This window comes from Myotis brandtii, unplaced genomic scaffold (assembly GCF_000412655.1).
Source record: "Myotis brandtii unplaced genomic scaffold, ASM41265v1 scaffold43, whole genome shotgun sequence".
Lineage (NCBI taxonomy): Eukaryota > Metazoa > Chordata > Mammalia > Chiroptera > Vespertilionidae > Myotis > Myotis brandtii.
In genome coordinates, this window is record NW_005366455.1 from 2,673,330 (window position 1) to 2,691,958 (window position 18,629).

Sequence of the window (18,629 nt, forward strand, 5' to 3'; positions counted from 1 at the left end):
ATGTTTCTCTCTCATCGATGTTTCTAACTCTCTATCCCTCTCCCTTCCTCTCTGTAAAAGCAATAAAATATATTTAATAATAATACTAATAATAACTCCTACTCTTCTTCCAACACGCCAGCATCTCAGGGAAGCAGCTACTACACAAATTCAGCCCTCACTTGGCATAATGAACAATCCCTAACTCAATCACTTCTGTCTGTATTTCTTCACCTCTAAGGAACACCCAGTCAACTCTTATTGGAGGATACTTCACAGAATTTTAGGGCCATAAGGTACTCCAGAGAACAAGCTCACCCACATCAAAGTCACCTAAGATATAAAAATACAAACCAGTGCACCTTATACCGATCTACAAACTCAAATTGTTTTCAACAACCTCTGAAGTGGTTCCAATGCACAAAAAACTTTGAGATTCCTCAAATCTAACCCAATCTCCTCATTTTTAAAATTAGGAAAGTCAAATCTAGAGAGGTAAGTGGTTTGCCCAAAATTGCCTACCTACAGCTAATTAATTATACTACTGGTATATATTCCAGTATCTCTTTTAAAGGAACCTGTGAGATGAAAAATGCAAAAAGTATAAGAAGGAAACTACGTCAACATAATAAAGGCCATATAAGAAAAAAACCCGCATCTATCATTATACTCGATAAAGGAAAACTGAAAGCTTTCCCTCTAAGATCAGGAACAAGACAAACATGCTCACCTTTGCCACTTCCATTCAACATAGCTCTGGAAATCATAGACAGAGCAATTGGGCAAGAAAATAAAATAAAATAAAAGGCATGCAAACAATAAAGACATGCATTATCACTGTTTGTAGATGACATAATCTTTTTTTTAATATATTTTATTGATTTTTTACAGAGAGGAAGGGAGAGAGATAGAGAGTTAGAAACATCGATGAGAGAGAAACATCGATCAGCTACCTCCTGCACATCTCCTACTGGGGATATGCCCACAACCAAGGTACATGCCCTTGACCGGAATCGAACCTGGGACCTTTCAGTCCACAGGCCGACGCTCTATCCACTGAGCCAAACCGGTTTCGGCAGATGATATAATCTTAAATGTAGAAATCCTAAACATTACACACACACATACAAAAAAAAAAACAACCTATTGGAACTAATAAATGAAGTCATCAAAGTTGCAGGATACAAAATCGACACACACAAGTTAGTTTCATTTTTATACATTAACAATGTGAAATCCTAAAATGAAATTAAGAAAACAATTCTATTTACAACAGCATTAAAAAGGATAAATAATTATGAAAAACTTAACCAAGGAGGTGAAAGATTTGGACATTGAAAACTATAAAACACTGATAAAGAAAATTAAATCAAACACAAGTAAATGGAAAGACATCCTGTGCTCATGGACTGGAAGAATTAATAGTGTTAAGATGGCAATACTATGTGGGATTGGGGGGATGAGAAGAGATAAACCAAAGAACTTATATACTTATATGCATAGCCTATGGACACAGGCAATAGGTTGGTGGTGATCTGGGTGGTGGTAGGGGCTGGGAGGGTAAAGGGGGGAAATGGGAAACATCTGTAATACTATCAACAATAAAAAATATATTTTTTAAAAAAGATGGCAATACTACCCAAAGCAATCCACAAATTCAATGCAATCCCTATCAAAATCCTAATGACTTTTCTTGCAGAAGTTTAAAAATCCATCCTATTTATTTAATTTTAATTTTTCAGAAATTTTAAAAATCCATTTCAAGGGACCCTAATAGTCAAAACAATCTTGAAAAAGGACAAAGCTGTAGGTCTCACACTTTCTGATTTCAAAACTTATTACCAAGCTATTATAATCAAAACAGTGTGGTACTACCATAAGAAATAGATATATAGATAAACGGACTAAAGAGCCCAGAAATAAACCCTAACATATGGAGTCAATGAATTTTGACGAGGGTGCCAAGACCATTCAGTGGAGAAAAGACTGTCTTCCCAACAAATTGTGATAGGAAAACGGGATATCTATATATAAAAAATGAGGTTGGACCTTTAATTTACACCATTTACAAAAATTAACTAAAATGAATCAAAGACTTACATAAGAGCTAACACTATAAAACTCTTAGGATAAAATACAGGGGAAAAGCTTAATGACATTACACTTTGTGAGGACTTCTTGGATATAACACCAAAAGCACAGGCAAGAAAAGAAAGATAGACAGGTTGCATTTCACCAAAATTAAAAACTTTTGTGCAAAGTACACTCTCACAGCACAGTAAGAAACAAACAAAAGAAGCCAATTAAAAAATGATCAAAGGATTGAACTGACATTTCTCAAAAAATATATATATAAATGGCCAATAAGTAAATGAAAAGGTGCTCAACATGACTAATCACCAGAAAAATACAAACCAAAACCATGAAGAGATACCACTTCATACCCATTAGGATGGCTGTTATCAAACAAAAAAACAGAAAACAAGTATTGACATGAATATATAGAAACTGGAACCTTTATGCACTGCTGGTGGGAATGTAAAATAATACAACTGCTGTGGAAAATGTTCTGGTGATTTCTCAAAAAATTAGAAATAGAATTACCATATGATCCAGCAATTCCACTTCTGGGAATATACCCAAAAGAATTCAAAGTAGGGGCTCAGCCCTAACCGGTTTGGTTCAGTGGCTGGAGTGTTGGCCTGAGGACTGAAGGGTCCCAGATTCGATTCCAGTCAAAGGCATGTATCTTGGTTGCGGGCACATCCGCAGTAGGGGGTGTGCAGGAGGCAGCTGATCGATGTTTCTCTCTCATTGACGTTTCTAACTCTCTATCCCTCTCCCTTCCTCTATGTAAAAAAATCAATAAAATATAAACAGATATATTTGTACATTCATGTTCATAGCAGCATTATTCACAATAGTCAAAATGTGGGACAACCCAACTGTCCATCAATGAATGAATGGGTAAACAAAATGTGGTATATACATACAATGGAATATTATTCAGTCTTAAAAAGGAAGGAAATTTTGATACATGATACAACATGGATGAACCTTGAAGATATGCTAAGTGAAATAAGCCAGTCACCAAAGGCCAATCCTACATAATTCTGCTTATATGAGGTACCTAACTAGTCAAATTCATATAGGCAAAAAGTAGAATGGTGGGTACAAGAGGCTGTGGAGAGGGGGACTGAAGAATTAGAATTTAATGAGTACAGTTTCAGTTGGAGAAGATGAAAACATTCTGGAGATGGATGGTGGTGATGGTTGCACAATAATGAAAATATACTTAATACCACAGAAATGTATACTTAAATGGTTAAAATGGGCCCTAGCCAGTTTTGCTCGGTGGATGGAGCATCTGCCTGCAGACTGAAGGGTCCTGGGTTTGATTCCAGTCAAGGGCACATGCCCGGGTTGTGGGCTCAATCCCCAGGCAGCCAATCAATGATTCTCTCTCATCATTGACATTTCTTTCCCTTCCTCTCTGAAATCAATTTAAAAAATGTATTTTTTTAAAAATGGTTAAAATGGTAAGTTTTATGTTATACATATTTTACCGCAAAAATATTTTTAAACATGCAAAAACTAAATTACTCATCCTTCTTTCTCTTAAACATTATTTTGTTTGTTTTATTCATCTAAAAATTAGTAAATCTCAACTTCCAGCAAAACATGTCCAAATACTCCTTTTGAGCAATTCTCTTTTAGAACTTCAGCTGATGCCCACCTTTCTGTGATCATCCTCTCCCTGTGAGGCCCAGAGGGTGCAGGACAATCTGTTTCCTCGGGTCTGACATACAGCCCCCTCCCAAACATTCTGTGAAGACTCCTGTCACCCCCAGAAGCTTCTGTTCTTTGGCCTCAAGCAATGTCCCCACTACCAAGAAGTAGGAAAGCACTGCTCTTCCTGGAAATAGAAACTGTGATCCTCAGAGTTCAATTTTCACCAGTAACCAAACTGTGATTAAGAGAGGGGGGGGAGGGGGGAGTCACTCCGAATGAAATACGTGTCATTAAGCTGAGGAGTGACGTGGTCCAAGTTAGTATATAAATAGGCCATTCTGCCAGATGCATGTAAAACAGACTGGAACCCGAGGGACGGGAGTGGGACAAAAGCAGGGACAAGAGTTGGGAAGGTGTTTTCATTAAACTAGGGAGAGGTGATGGTAGATTAGACCAGGTTGGCAGCAATGGAGACAGTGAGAAAGAGTCGGGTTCTAGGCAGCATTGAAGTGAGAACCAACAAGATTGGAAGTAACGCTTAAGATAAAGAAAATGGCCAGAGCAAGCGGAAAGATGATCTTCCATTTACTCAGATGGGAAAGAATGTGCGCGGGGCGGGTTGGGCTAGGAGATGTGAGAGTCAAGAGTTCTGTTTCGGACATGTCAGGTACCCAAGTGGAGATACGAGATAAACAGTCAGATATGTAAGTCTGGGTATCAAGGGAGAGAGGATGCACTCTATGAAGAAACCAAGATTCTCAAGTGTCCCATCACAAACAAGTGTTTCCTGAAAGTAAGTCCAATAAGCGCATACACTTTAACACATTAGGGCGTTAAACCATGTTAGGGGATATCCAAGAACTCTAGAAAACTAAAATGGGAAAACGATTCAAGATCTGATAGGTAGACAGGATAGTTTATAAATATACTATTTGGGTAATTATCCTAAAATGGAACAGTAGATCTTAAAAGGATTAATGTTCCAAATAAAATAATAAGAGAAAAATATAAATGTGGTTTGTTAGGAAGGAAAGGAATAATAGTTAACTATTTTCAAAAAGTGTTTTACTCACCATTGCAAAGCCCAAAATAACAAGACAGCATCATCCCAATGTCCCTTTGGTTCTGAAGGGAACAAGTGATTGTGTTTATGCTGCCCAACAGTGATAAATGCCTCTAACTGTAGTCTGAACATTCCACAGAGATGAAAGTTCATTGCTTTGGGCAGGGCAGACCACAATAATTAGCAAAGTAATTAACTAACTGTTCACTAATAGAGTTTACTAACTCTTTTTGCCATAATTTACGAGAGAAGGGGAATCCGTGTATTAGGAACTCTTCTTGGTGAGGGCAGTTAAGATGCAATGCCCCAAATTTTACTTCCTGGTCATAGCATGTTCAATAAGATCCCAGTGTGTAAATAAGAAGAGAATTTTATTTCTGATATTTTTACCTGCTCTGTTCAGTGTTTCTGGCTGGGAGTCCTCCATGCTATTCCAATCGTCATGGTGTTATAACTGTTACACTGCATTCCAAAGCCAGAAAACTATCAATGGCAGATGAAAGTGTTTCTTGGGTTTCGTTTTGTTTGAAGAATTGTCAGGAGAAGGAAGAGAGGTGGGATATTTCTTATAGAAATGACCATATGAATATGTGCTCTTTACAGTATTGGGTGACACACTATGCCCACATTAGCAGTTAGCTCCACAAAGAAAACAGTTCACATTACAACTCACCAAAATGCCCCATTCCAAGCCTGCCCTGAGTGCCCTCGTTATGGACAAAGACTTAGGGAAAACTCCAATCCTCCCGGAGGACAAACACCATGCTGACAGACCACTGCCTCACCTTGGTGCAGAGGACTGTAGCTTCTAAAACATCTCACATCCTCAAGCATTCACTCCACTCTCATGGGCGGTGAGGCAATTCATTCATTGGCAGCCACAGAACCAGGAATACCCTGAGTCACCCCCCCCCACACACACACACACACGCACAAACATCCTCACCAGTACTTCTAAACTTATATTCGTTATTCCAGCTTCCTTTTTAATAAAACAACCCTTCATTCATGAAAGAGCAGTTCACAACTTGGATTCCCTAGGCCTCTAGTCAGTAATGAATGGGAAACACTTACTGAGTATTTCCCGTGTGCCAGGTACTGTGCAAACCACACTAGGTGATGCCATTTCAGTCAGGCACAGCCTCTGTCTGGGCACTATTATTACGTCCACATTATTGATAAGAAAGAGCTTAGAAAGGCTAGGTAACTTGTCCAAGTCTAAATAGCTGATATAAGCAGATCTGTCACACCCTGGACACGACTCCCCCACCATTCTTCCCCACTATGTGGCAAAGGAGTTCATAAGTGAAGACAAAGACTATCTGACATTCTAAACAGCTTAGTGCACATCACGTTTATCCCACAAGTAAATGCCACTACTGCATCATTAAAATGCCAATTTCCTTGCGTTGCCCTGAAATAACAGCATGTCTGTGTAGAAACACTGGTTATCGCATGCGGACAAAAAAGTTTAGATTGGGTGTTAGTAAAAAAAATCAGAGGGTAAACTAACCAACTCTTTCTTATTCAATTCACCTTGTTTTAAAGAACTATTCATCAGGCTGCAGAAGCCTATATTAGAGAATATTTTTTCAAACAAAAGAAAAGTTTTTCTTGACTAGTCTAATGTCTGATAATTTGGAAACACCAAACGTGAACACTCTTCTTCAGAAAACAAGGAAGATGGGGAATCTGATAGAGGAAAAAGAAAGTTAAGGAAGATCAACAAGGGAAGGTAAGCAGGTAGGCAAAGTATTGTAGAAAGGTCAGCATCTTAAACAAGATTATTTATCTGAAGTGCTCATTTAGGGGGGAAAAAAAAAAAAGGAGACAAGAAAACCAAACAGTTGTGGAGGAAGGCCAGAGCGGTGTGGGTATGGTTGTGTAGCCATGGTGTAATCAGTTCACAGGTCCTTGTCATTGACAAAAAGGTGTCTAAAATGGAGAGAAACGAGAGAAACTTCCCTTTTCAACCCATAGATGTGGTGTGATAAGAGAGCAAGGAACCGGAAATCTACAGACCCAGGTCTGGTCATTCTGGTCATGCCAATAATTCCCGGAACCTGGACAAATGGACCTGGCCTCTTTGGACCTAGTTTTCTCACCTAGAACACATAAATAATGACCATCTAATAATTAAATGTGTGTTACTGCTGTGAGGATGTTGTATGATTATAGGCATAAAACTATTCAGGTTCACTGCAAAAGAAATACATCATATTGTTATTACCAGCATATTGCAGAATGAGTTGCAAGCTGATCTAATGCATTCACTGAGCTGAAAAAGGAAAGAGCAAGGAGACATAAGGTTGGGCACGCCCCTAGTGTTGATTCTTTTATATTATGAATGTTGTTAATGGAGCCATCTGCAATACAACTATTAAGTTTGGGAGTATATGGTATTAGCAGGCCTGTTTACAATTAAAAGATAGTATAAACCACCCAATTAAGTGATCCGGGCTACAACCAGATAGAGCAAATTCTTGAATATCCACACCAAGGGAACGGAAGCACTGGAGCAGAGACTGGGATTCAGCAGATGCTCAAAAATCAATGTCTTCGTGGCTCTGGCATGTTTTTTATGAAATGCCTCTAGGCATGCTTAGATTTGACTTCTAAAATTAATCTTCAGTCCACTGAGGGCAGAAGGGGGTGGTCCAGGAGTTTGTGATTATCTTGTGCCTACTAGATAATCTCTCAGGATTAAAAACGTGCCAGGATGACCCCTTCAAGTGGACCCTGTCATGCAGATAAGAAAGAGGTGGATGTCCCCAGCATATGACCATAGATCCAAGCTAAAGAGCAGTCCAGTCACTGGTCATAGGGCCCTATTTACAATTCTGTTCATTGGTTTGCTTGAACTTAACTCTCTGTAATTAGTGTCTATCGACAGAGGAGATTATTTTAATTTCCATCCTTTTCATTTCTAAACAGAAAGCTTGAAGAGCGTTCAGCATTAAGGTAGAACTTGTTAACAAATAAATGTATTTCACAATAAAATGGAAAGTAGTGCCCTAATCCATTAACTTGTAATTTCCCAGATGCAGAAAGTAGCCTCTTGTCTACTCTTCAGCCAGAGAAGACACCTATATAACAGAACCTTCTTTGGAACATCAAGCCAATCCACAGGTTTGGCTCTGTCCCAGACGAGTGCCCGGAGATGGGAAATGCACCTCTCACGTTCCTCTATAAAAAGCAAACACTTTATCCTAATTTGTTATGAATGAACATGATTGATTTAACAGCTCATTATTCTGAGTAAAACATGATAACTGGGTCTATTCTTTTATAGTGGAGTTCCTCGCATTAGACTTGATTAAAATTGTCCTTAATTTATATAAATTCTAAATACAAAGACTCCTTTGTAAAAACTGCTAAAATCACAGGCTCAGTGGATGTGAATGAGTGAATTATGTGAATCAATGAGTCTTTCATAAGGTTAAAGGGTACCCACGTCACTTGTGAATTAAGTACTTTGTGCGAATAAAGCCTTATGATTATGTACATTTTTGAGAGGAATAAAATATTTTCATTCAGCAAACATATACTAGGAGCAATTAATTACTCAGGTCTTTAAGATGGAGACGACAAGATCTTCTGAAGCAGGAATTTAACCGTATTTTAATCCTAAAACAAAAGCCTAAGACCATATTACTGACAGGTTAGGCTGTTACCACTGATCACAAGGGACTCCCATAACTAGTCCTAGAGTGTGGACAGAAATGAATGGGATCATCCAGACAAAACTGCCTCCTGCCAGGCACTGACCTTTGGGTAAACAGGCCTGGAAAAGTGCTAAAAGGAGAACAATGTGTAGTATCCGGAGGGGAGCGGCAGCTTTTCCAGAGCGCTTCAATCTCTCCTTCGCTCCACAAGTAAAATGCATCTAGCTGACATTATGCTTGTTGCGTGAGGATAAAGGGAGTCACGTGAGAAATAAGTGTTCCACGAAGATTAATCTGTCAGCAGTGGGACTGATGAACTGACAGCGAGGGAGAAACAACAGGCGATGACAAGAACACAATACAGAGAGAGAAGGAGGGATGGATTCCAGGGAGAAACGTCAAGGCTTAATAAGTGACTATTTATAGACAGAAGATGAAGGCGAGAAAAGAGTCAAAGATGACTCGGAAGGTTCACTCTCAGAGGGCTAGGAAAGCAGCGGTACCGCTGACAAAAAGGAGCAAGGCAGGAAGGACAGCTCTCATCCTGTCTGACTCCTTCAGAAGAGGGATGCCCCCAACCCTGGGCAATGCCAACAGGCAAGTGAGTGCTCCTGGGTTGCTTTTTGACTGGCTGTCGAGAGAACAGTGGCCTAATCTGTTAAGAAAAACAAAAACTGAGAATAAGTAAAGACAGCATGACACGAGTTGTTATATAGTCAGCCGGAATAAGTCAACCCATGAGCAGAGAGCAGAAAACGTTGTGTAGGGATACACGCTGAAGCAAGACTTTCAACAGCACAGCTCAGCCTTGGACTGTTGGGAAGCAGGGAGGCAAGCAAATCAATCCAGGCTGAGATGATCACAAATGGTCCAGACTCTAGAGAGAGAAGAATCAAAGACCAGGGTCCAAACTCAAACACTTCCAGAGACTAGGCAAGTAACAAAAATGAAGAAGGGTGTTAGGTAACAAGGAGTGGAGGGGACTGAAGAAATGGCTCATGCTCACCCCCATCTAAAAGGAGGGACAGTAGATGGGTTACTTCCACCCAAGATCATAGGCCCACTCTTTTGACTTTTCAAGAGAAATCATCCCACCCACATTCTCTACCATATATACTCTTTCATCTTTTTCTTCGAGCACTTGTCAATACCTGAAATCTTTGTGTTGTTGTTGCTCTTGTTGTGTTTATGGTCTGTCTCCTCCCACTAGAAGATCAATTCCCTGAGGAGCCACAGAATTGGCCATAAATCGATGCTCAATCAACAATGTGCTTACCTCCTGACTTCTCAGGATTTAACCATTTGATAGGGAATAAATCCAAACCCGTCATCTCTTACAGCCTTCACAACATTTCACATTCATTACCTGCCACTCCCAACTCTGCAGCAGGAGCTCTGCCAAGACTGGACCTGTGTTCAAATCCTGACTGATACTTACTAGCTGTTTGTCCTTTTGAAGACACTAACTATGAATCTCAACAGTTACATCTATAAACATGTACATGATTGGGTTTCCAGAGAAACTGGTTTTCTTTAATTAACTACAAATGTAACATTAATGCCCAATTCTTTTACATTTCCCACTCTTGGGTTTCTCCTTCTCACGTTCACCACACCAAATTCCTTACCACCTCCAAGCCTGCCAGAGCCCTTGCCTCTGACTCTGTGGGCCCCTTCCCAAAAACCTACCTCCGAATGGCTAGTTAAAACCAGCTCAATTGTTTCTTCCTCTGTGAGCCTTTCTTTGACCTCCCTAGGTGCCCACAACCTTTGGTTCTTGCAACTAGCAACTGCACAGACATGAACCATGCAGCACCACCTGCCTCTTTCTGATGCCCATCAAGTTATGAGCAAAAGCAGGGACTAAGTGTTACTTTTCATCACTTTTACCAGAGTCCAGCATGGTGCCTGATTCAAAACAAGTATTCAATAAATGTTTGCTGACCAAACAGAACTTAACCGTTAACAGATACAAATCCAATTTACTAGGTACTATGTGAGTGGACACCTCTTGCTCCAGTGTTGCTCCAACACTGAGAAGTAGTAACCCATAGCAATGACAACAACTACCACATGGTCAGCTCTTGATTAGCCACATTAATTGGTGGTGGTGTCAGTGATAGGGATAATCTAAGAACTGTTAAGGTGTGATTTATGCAGTGCTAAACACACACATACACACACACACACACACACACACACACACACACACAAAATTATCTCTCCTACTGATCAGTCAAATGCTTAACAGAAACTTGAGGCCCTTTTGAAGGTCAATTTGATTATAACATAAAATTGCACAGAAAGCACTGCACTCTTTCTAACATATGAGTGTTTAAGCATCAATTCATTCAACAGATATTTACTGACAACCTACTATATGCCAGACATTACAAGTAAAACCACTACAAGCCTGAATTCTATAGACTGCAATTTTCTCCTAGATGCTCAGGAAGACCTAGAAAATTTCGGAAGGCTGTTGAAGCCAAAACAAAAGTTTATATTGTCTTGTAACCTAATACTAGTAGTTGCCATTCTACCAATTCTGAGAAAGGACTCCGTGTGTCTTTCTGCTGTCCCACACCCAGAACAAGGGGGCAGCTGGCTTCTGCATGGTCCAGAATGTGGATCTGGCCTTGTCCTGAAGTAAAGTAGCAAGTAATGATGATCATCATGATCTAAATTAATTCAAACATCTCTCTTCTCTCTCTTCAGCCTGGGGTGTTAGGGAGTAGGGGTGCTGAGAAAACAACTTTTGTTTTCCTGAGCTGCTGCATAAGCATTTTACAGTATGACAACTCTGCTCACACCCAAGGTCTAAACCAGGGGTCCTCCAACTACGGCCCACGGGCCACATGCAAATACAAATATTGTATTTGTTCCCGTTTTGTTTTTTTACTTCAAAATAAGATATGTGCAGTGTGCATAGGAATTTGTTCATAGTTTTTTTTTAAACTATAGTCCGGCCCTCCAACGGTCTGAGGGACAGTGAACTGGCCCCCTGTTTAAAAAGTTTGAGGACCCCTGGTCTAAACATTTAGATAAAGGCTTTAGGATTCCCGCCATAAGTTCCCACTTTGCTTTTACACCTTTTAAAATAGTTGCTTAGAATTAAGCCTGAGAAAAGTTAGGAATCTCAGTCCAACCACTTATGAGTGATAGGGGCTGGCCACCCTGCTCTGTGTCTCCTGATGGCTCAGGACCTGGGATATGACCTGGGATGGAGGACTGCCCTTACCCCAGCTCACTGCCTCCCCACCCCCATTCCTGCTTTGGGGATCTGTAATACATCTTTGACTACTGCCTTTGTGTGGGTGTACTTAAACTGAAACTTCTATCAAAAATACCCTGTGGGTTTCATTTCCCCAAAGTGGGAGCTCAGAGGGAACTACCAGCCTACCAGGGAACTACCAGCCTACCAGGGAACTACCAACCTACCAGGGAACTACCAGCCTACCAGGGAACTACCAGCCTACCAGGTGTGGGTGGCTTGTGCCCTCTCTTTCGGTAGGACATTGTCTACATATTCTTAATTCAAAACACCAGCTCTGTCTCTGCAGCACAGCAGATTAAGTAACAAAAGACTGAGCATAAACAGGCTAACTAGAGTCAAAAGAGATGACATTCATCGTCCCCAGACCCTGTGTTATGTATGCACAGTGTACCTCATCCATCCCTTCTTATGTGGAAGAGAAAAGAATCCTAAGACAGTAGGATATAGGGCCAATAATTTTTGACTGAAGGAAAGTTTCAGGAAAGGTTTGAACAGGAGCAGAATATACCACCCCTGTCTCCTTCTATGTAGCAGGAAGAGGAGGGTGACTAAAATTTTGAGAAACTTTTATCAGTGGAGAAGGCAGAGACTTAAATCTGCATAACAACCTTAACCTTGCTTATTGTGCTTTCCCTGTACCCTCCCACAACTGGTTCCCCACCTCCAAGATCTTGTCTTTAGCAGGAGATGTTATTTAAGGTGATGGCCTGGGCCGTTTTCAAGAGTTACTCAGTTTTCCTGAGCCTCTCCTATGTAACATGCTTTAAATTTCTGTTTGTTGTTCTCTTGTTAACTTTACTTTTAACACAGTGTGTCTCAGACAAGTACCTAGTAGGGTAGAGAAAAAAATTATTTTTCCTCCCCAACAGATTAATTAACTTTCTTAGGAACAGACCTCAAAAAATTAGCTCAGATTAAATGAATGAGTGAATCTAAATAGTTTTTCTCTCTTTTAAATGTATGCTCCATTTTATTCATATATTGCATTAGTGGTTAATAAAATGCTTATGTTTAGTAACCATAAAAATTCCGTTTATGCTCATAAAAGCATCTACAAATGAAGAACACATGTCTTGGTAAAAAAGCAAAACTAAATTCTTCCATTTCAGACCCTAATACTTCTACATGGTAAACTGACATCTTAGCTAGTAAGAAAAATTTACAATAAATCATCAAAAAAGAAAATAAACTATGAAGAAACTTGAATTTGAATAAGCACCAAAACCAGTAACTACTTAGAACGGAGGTGACCACATTCCCCCTCTGCTATGGACCATCTTGGTTTATGCTTATTGTTCTGGAATAATTATTAAGTGTGCCCTCTTTCATTCTCAAAAATGGAGTACTTTGGATAAATAGGTCATCTACCACCCTATCTGGAGATAAAAAGATTTTGATAGAGCCCAGCCAGTATTGCTCAGTGATTGAGCATCGACCCATGAACCAGGAGGTCAGGATTCAATTCCCAGACAGGGTACATGCCCGGGTTGTAGGCTCGATCCCAAGTAGGGGGGTGTGCAGGAGGCAGCCAAACAATGATTCTCTCTCATCATTGATGTTTCTATCTCTCTCTCCCTCTTTCTTCCTCTCTCTGAAATCAATGAAAACACATTTTTTAAAAAAAAAAAGAAAAAGATTCTGATAGAGTAGGCAGTTAGACAGGCATGAGCAGAGCAGGAACAACAGGCCAGATACAAAATGTCACCAGGGCAGAAAGTCCTGGGTACCTAGCAACAGGCAACACTGGAGAAAACAACTATTATAGGCTGGGACCTGACCCTCAGGGTGACTTTTTCTCCCCTAGTATGATGCTAGTCATCCAGTTTAGACTCCCTGAAAGGAGGAACAAGGGACCAGAGAACAGCCTCATACAACTTGCATACAAGTCCTTGCATGACCACTCCCTGGTAGGTTAAGCATTAAGCATTAGGACAATGAGGTTCTAATCAGCATCAAATAATCTTAGGAACAAAACCTTGGGTCTATTGACCACAGAGACAGAGTTTTGGTCAAACTAGAGATAATATCTAGGCCTCAACTGTGTTTTAGCTCCAAGCCCAGAAGAAGAGCAAAACTAGACCAAGCAACACCATGGCTGGCTGGCATCAGGACCAGATACAATGACTAATGACCCTCTACCCTAGTGTCCACCAATCAGTAGATACCATGACCCTAGTGTCTACCAATCAGTAGAAACCACGACCCTGAAAGGACACAATTGGAAGGCTAATAAACATTCAATTGAGATCCTCCGGAGACCTCACCTAAAATTTTCGCCTACAAAACAAATAAAAATCCTAAAGATGAGGAGCACAGGGTGCGCTTGTGCGCTCTTTCTCTCTCTCTTTTTCACACACACACACACACACACACACACACACACACACACGTCCGCACTTTCTTTCTCAGGCAGTACCTTTGCTTTCTTTCTACCAAGTTCCAAGGGCCCTTCTTTTGCCTCTGTAACTTGTTTCCTAAGTCCATACGGCCCAGCTGGTTCCCTTCTTCAACCTCTGTGACTTTCTAAATAAACTTTCTCTTGCATCAGAGTTCTTTGCTCTGAAGTCTTTCTTAGCCAAACTCAAGAATCAAGGTTTGACTCTAATATTTGCCATTAACAATTCCACAAGGAAAACCTTAAGGTTTTTAAAAACACTGGTAATATAGAGGTGTTTTGTATTTGCTTTGTACCATCTCCTCTTGAACTCACCAATTTTGAAAGAGTTAAACATTTTAACTTTCACAGCTGCAAAGTAATAAGGCCTGATCAACACTGAATATTTATGAAATAAATACAGAGCTCTGCCTTGCAACCTATATCTAGGACTTTACCTCTCCACCTCTACCCCCAACTATGAGAATCCAGGAGAATAGCACAGTGATTCAGCATTTCTCAGACATTCATTAAAATGTGCTTGAGTGCAATGAAATCAGGGAAGAAAAAAGGTACATGCTACAGAGATATTAAAATCAAAACTTATAAAAAATCAAAAATGGTGAAATTCTGTACTTCTTCTCTTACTGAAGTATTTGTGAAGTAGTGAAACTAACAAGTTCTATCATCACTATTATTAGGCAAGTCACCCAGATATAAGCAGAAAGCATTAGAAACTCTTCTTGTCAACTAATTCAAGAGATGCTTAAAAACAGAAGTCAGGAGACATATGTAATACTCTTCGTAATAATTTAAGCAATAAAAAAATTATAAAAAAAAAGATGAAGAAATTAAAAAAAAACAGAAGTAAAAGTAAAATCACAGAACACAAAGGGAAATTTCAGGGAATGTGCCACTTAAGAAGAACAGTTTATAACTGTATAGGAGCACTTTTTAGAATGTTGCTCATCTCATTTTTGTGTCTCCTGGAAAACATACTATGTCTTATTCCTCCTGGTACCCTTTACCTCTTATCTCTGAATCTATGGCATAGTACCCTGCACATAGAAACATGCAACAAATGTTTATTGAATTAAACTAATTTTAAAAAAAGAAGAAAAGTGGTTTCAAATATAATTTCTCTGTAAACATCTTTTTACGATAAAAGAAGCCCAACTATCCTGGGGAATAAAAGTGGAGAGGTAGAAGCATTCCAACAGCAAGTATGAGTTGCACAGTGAAAAATCTATTCTTCAACCTGAGTGGTGGGTGAAGTTTTAACAAACCTATTATCATATAAATTCAGACATATTGTAGTCAAACCATGCACTACCAACAAAGCAGCCACACCAGGTTAGACTATAAGACAGGCATTACTCATAGCCTCCAACACCTGCGTTACAAAGAAGTTCCACTGGAATTGCTTTCAAGTCTCAGCTCAAGAGGGCTTGGGCATTCTTTAAAATAGTCTTTGAGGCAGCTTTTATTTCTTCCTCCAATATCTTACGCAAAGGCACTGGAGTTTGAGAACTCGCCACTTAACCATAGAAGGTCTCTTTCATTAGGAAAGCCATAAAATGGGCCTCAAAGCATTCATGGAGACAGCGCTGGACTCTTCTACTGTAAAGACACCACCCACTCCTATGAACAAGACAAATGGGTAGACGTGATGCAGGAATCAACCCTTTCAGTGACATAGGAGCGGATGGGAAGAGGACTGCAAGATCAGAGACCCATTCATCTCAGCCGAGGTGGGTAGCAGCGACTTCATAATCTTGAGAAACAAAATTAACTTCTCCAATAATAACCAGTATGAAGGACGCATTTTCTCAGAAACCTGACTTGTAAAACTTAAATATTCAGGCCTTTTGAATTTTTATATGAGCTGTTTTACAATCTTTGGACAGTTCCCTTCAAAGCCTTACATTTCTAAATCCCCATTTGATAAATAGTTACCATTTCCCTCTATTTTAGAAAACTAATAAAAATCATAATATAAACCACAGATACTTTTCTAAAGTTCTGGATGTTTAGACAGTTACTATTCCTTTCAACTAAACGGAGATAATCCAAAGGAAAGTATTTGACATACCGACTCAATTTTTTGCTCCTGATAAAGAGCAGAGGCACTGATAACCCAATGTGTTAATCTGTTGGGGTCCAAAATATTATGAACTCAAATAAATAGTATGCAAGGGAAAAAGTCCCTTAAAGTCTTTGGATGTCAAGCACCTCTACCTTCCCCACCTTCAGGGCCACTCTCTGAACCAACCTGAAAGAAAGTAAAAGCAACCACTTACAGTGGATGCAGGTAAAGTCTAAAGGATTATACTGAACAAAACTGGTCGCTATATTGCACAAATGGTTTGTTTATAGTCACCATAGTCTTTTTAAATGTCAATGTCTTTACCTACTGAAAATATAAAACAAAGTATTTTTCCTATTGATTCATTAAAGATAAAGAGAGAGAGAAGTTGCTTAAATTTAAATATTCAATTTCTATGTGAGTCTAGCCAAACAGCCTCATCTTACAACCTTCTGTGTCCAGACTGTAAAGCAGGGGTCCTCAAACTTTTTAAACAGGGGGCCAGTTCACTGTCCCTCAGACCGTTGGAGGGCCGGACTATAGTTTTAAAAAAAACTATGAACAAATTCCTATGCACACTGCACATATCTTATTTTGAAGTAAAAAAAACAAAACGGGAACGAATACAATATTTGTATTTGCACGTGGCCTGCGGGCCTTAGTTTGAGGACTCCTGCTGTAAAGCAATTGTCATCATGGGACGGGGAATGCTGCACCCTTACATGAAGCCTCATACTTGTAAGTCAGGATCATAAACACAGTCACTTTACTACTGTTCAGTGTCCAATGCACCTGAAAGATACAGGGACCACATGTCAGCTGCTACACTTATGAGGCCATTGAGAAAATTCCAATTCCAGTTTAGAGTCAGAGAAGAGAAAGAGCAATCCTCTTCCAGGACAGCCCAGGTGAATTCCCTCCAGTTTCTGCCCTATCGTGATAGTAATTGATTGCCTAATAAAACGCTTCAGTAAAATGTGTGAAATCAGACTCTGGCAGAACATCAAATCAAAAGTAGCTCCTTGTGGCAGCTACTTTTGCATACCCAGCCTACCTTGTTATGCTTTTGCTGGTGCCTTGCCTTTGTGTCAAGAACATGGTAAGGGCTTTCGGAGTCTTGGTTGATGTAATAGACCAGTCTTGAAGGCAGTGTGATTTCTTTCTGCATGACATTGCTGTGACTGGTGTTACTGCTGCTATTCTGTTGCAATGTGTTGTCTTCATCTGCCAGGACTCCCAATTTTTTTTCTGTAGTTTCATTCCAAAGCGGAGCTGGTTGGGGAGAAGGGGGCAGGAGGTACAAACATACACAAACACACACACACACATATATATATACCCTATAAATTCATAAGTACCACATGCATTTTTTCCATTAATGGCAAAAATAAAGTTTCCCATTGATAAGCACGTGAGAAGTGGACACACAGGAAAGCAAGTTATGGCAACAGTGAAGTGTCCTGGATAAGTTTAACAACCAATAAGGCTTATACAACAATGTGCTGTTGATTTTGCTTTATGTTTTGTATGTATAGTTCTAACCAGTCTCAAATCTAGACTTCTACGTATGGGGAGGTGGGTAGAGGGGCTGTGACCCTTCTCTGAGTCCACAGAAGCTCAAAGGGATTCTGACTCGGAGTTTCCCATCTAAGAGCCAAGGATGCTCCTAAGTTAACTCTAGTGCTGAGTTCATGTGAACTGACTCGTTTAACAAAAAAGACAATTCCCTTTTCTCCTAACTTGGAGATGAGCAAAACTCCTTTGCCATAGAGGGATGCAGGCGCTGGCAGCCTTCCAATTCCTTCTAATGCTCCTGCCAGGGCCATCTTTCTGCTTCCACTGATTTCCGATTGTATTGAACATTATATTATCTGAATTGTTCATGATCATGACAAGCATTTTGAGAAATTACAGACCAACGGTGTCTATCTCCAAAGTTTCTCTTCCCCACTTTGAGTCCAGCAGCAGGGAATAAACCCAGAAGGGACTTTGAGGAAACAACCCATTACCACTATTGCCATCACACCCTTCCGCATTCCCAGGCAGGCTCCACCACCCAAGAAGCAACTTGCTCCCTCGTTGCATTCCCCATCCACCGGGCTCCCCTCGGCCAAGGGGCACAGAGGGGCACAGCACCCACTGGATACCTTCCAGTGGAACCGACAGGAATCGGAATGGGTTTTTAGTGAATGCAACGCAAATGAACTTCGAAAAGTGCAGTGGAATAAGTGGGGTCTGAGAATGAGAAAGGTAGAGAGCGGGCAGGGAGGTGCGGAAAGGCCGAGCCCGGGACGTGTCTGGAGCGCACAGACCGAGCGTCCTTTCTTTTCCTTTGCAGGGCCCCGCAGGCAAGGCAATGCAAAGGGCACCGGGGCCATACCCACCGCTGGGTGCAGCAGCCCCCCAGGCTCGGGGCCAGGACGAGGCGGCGAGAGGAGGCAGCAGGAGAAGGACGA

The 18,629-nt window shown here is 40.4% G+C and overlaps 1 protein-coding gene across 1 annotated transcript in view; it reads right to left on the reverse strand.

Annotated features, from left to right (window-relative positions):
* The window catches only part of ADAM23 (ADAM metallopeptidase domain 23), a 149,172-nt gene extending 130,549 nt beyond the window's left edge, over nucleotides 1-18,623 (reverse strand). The window contains exons 1-2 of the mRNA XM_014546091.1: nucleotides 18,558-18,623; nucleotides 17,228-17,445 (exon numbers count right to left, since the gene is read on the reverse strand). Coding sequence (XP_014401577.1) covers nucleotides 17,228-17,341 — 114 coding nt within the window. The 5' untranslated portion in view covers nucleotides 17,342-17,445; nucleotides 18,558-18,623. The remainder of the gene's footprint in view (nucleotides 1-17,227; nucleotides 17,446-18,557) is intronic.
* Nucleotides 18,624-18,629: the final 6 nt, after the last annotated feature.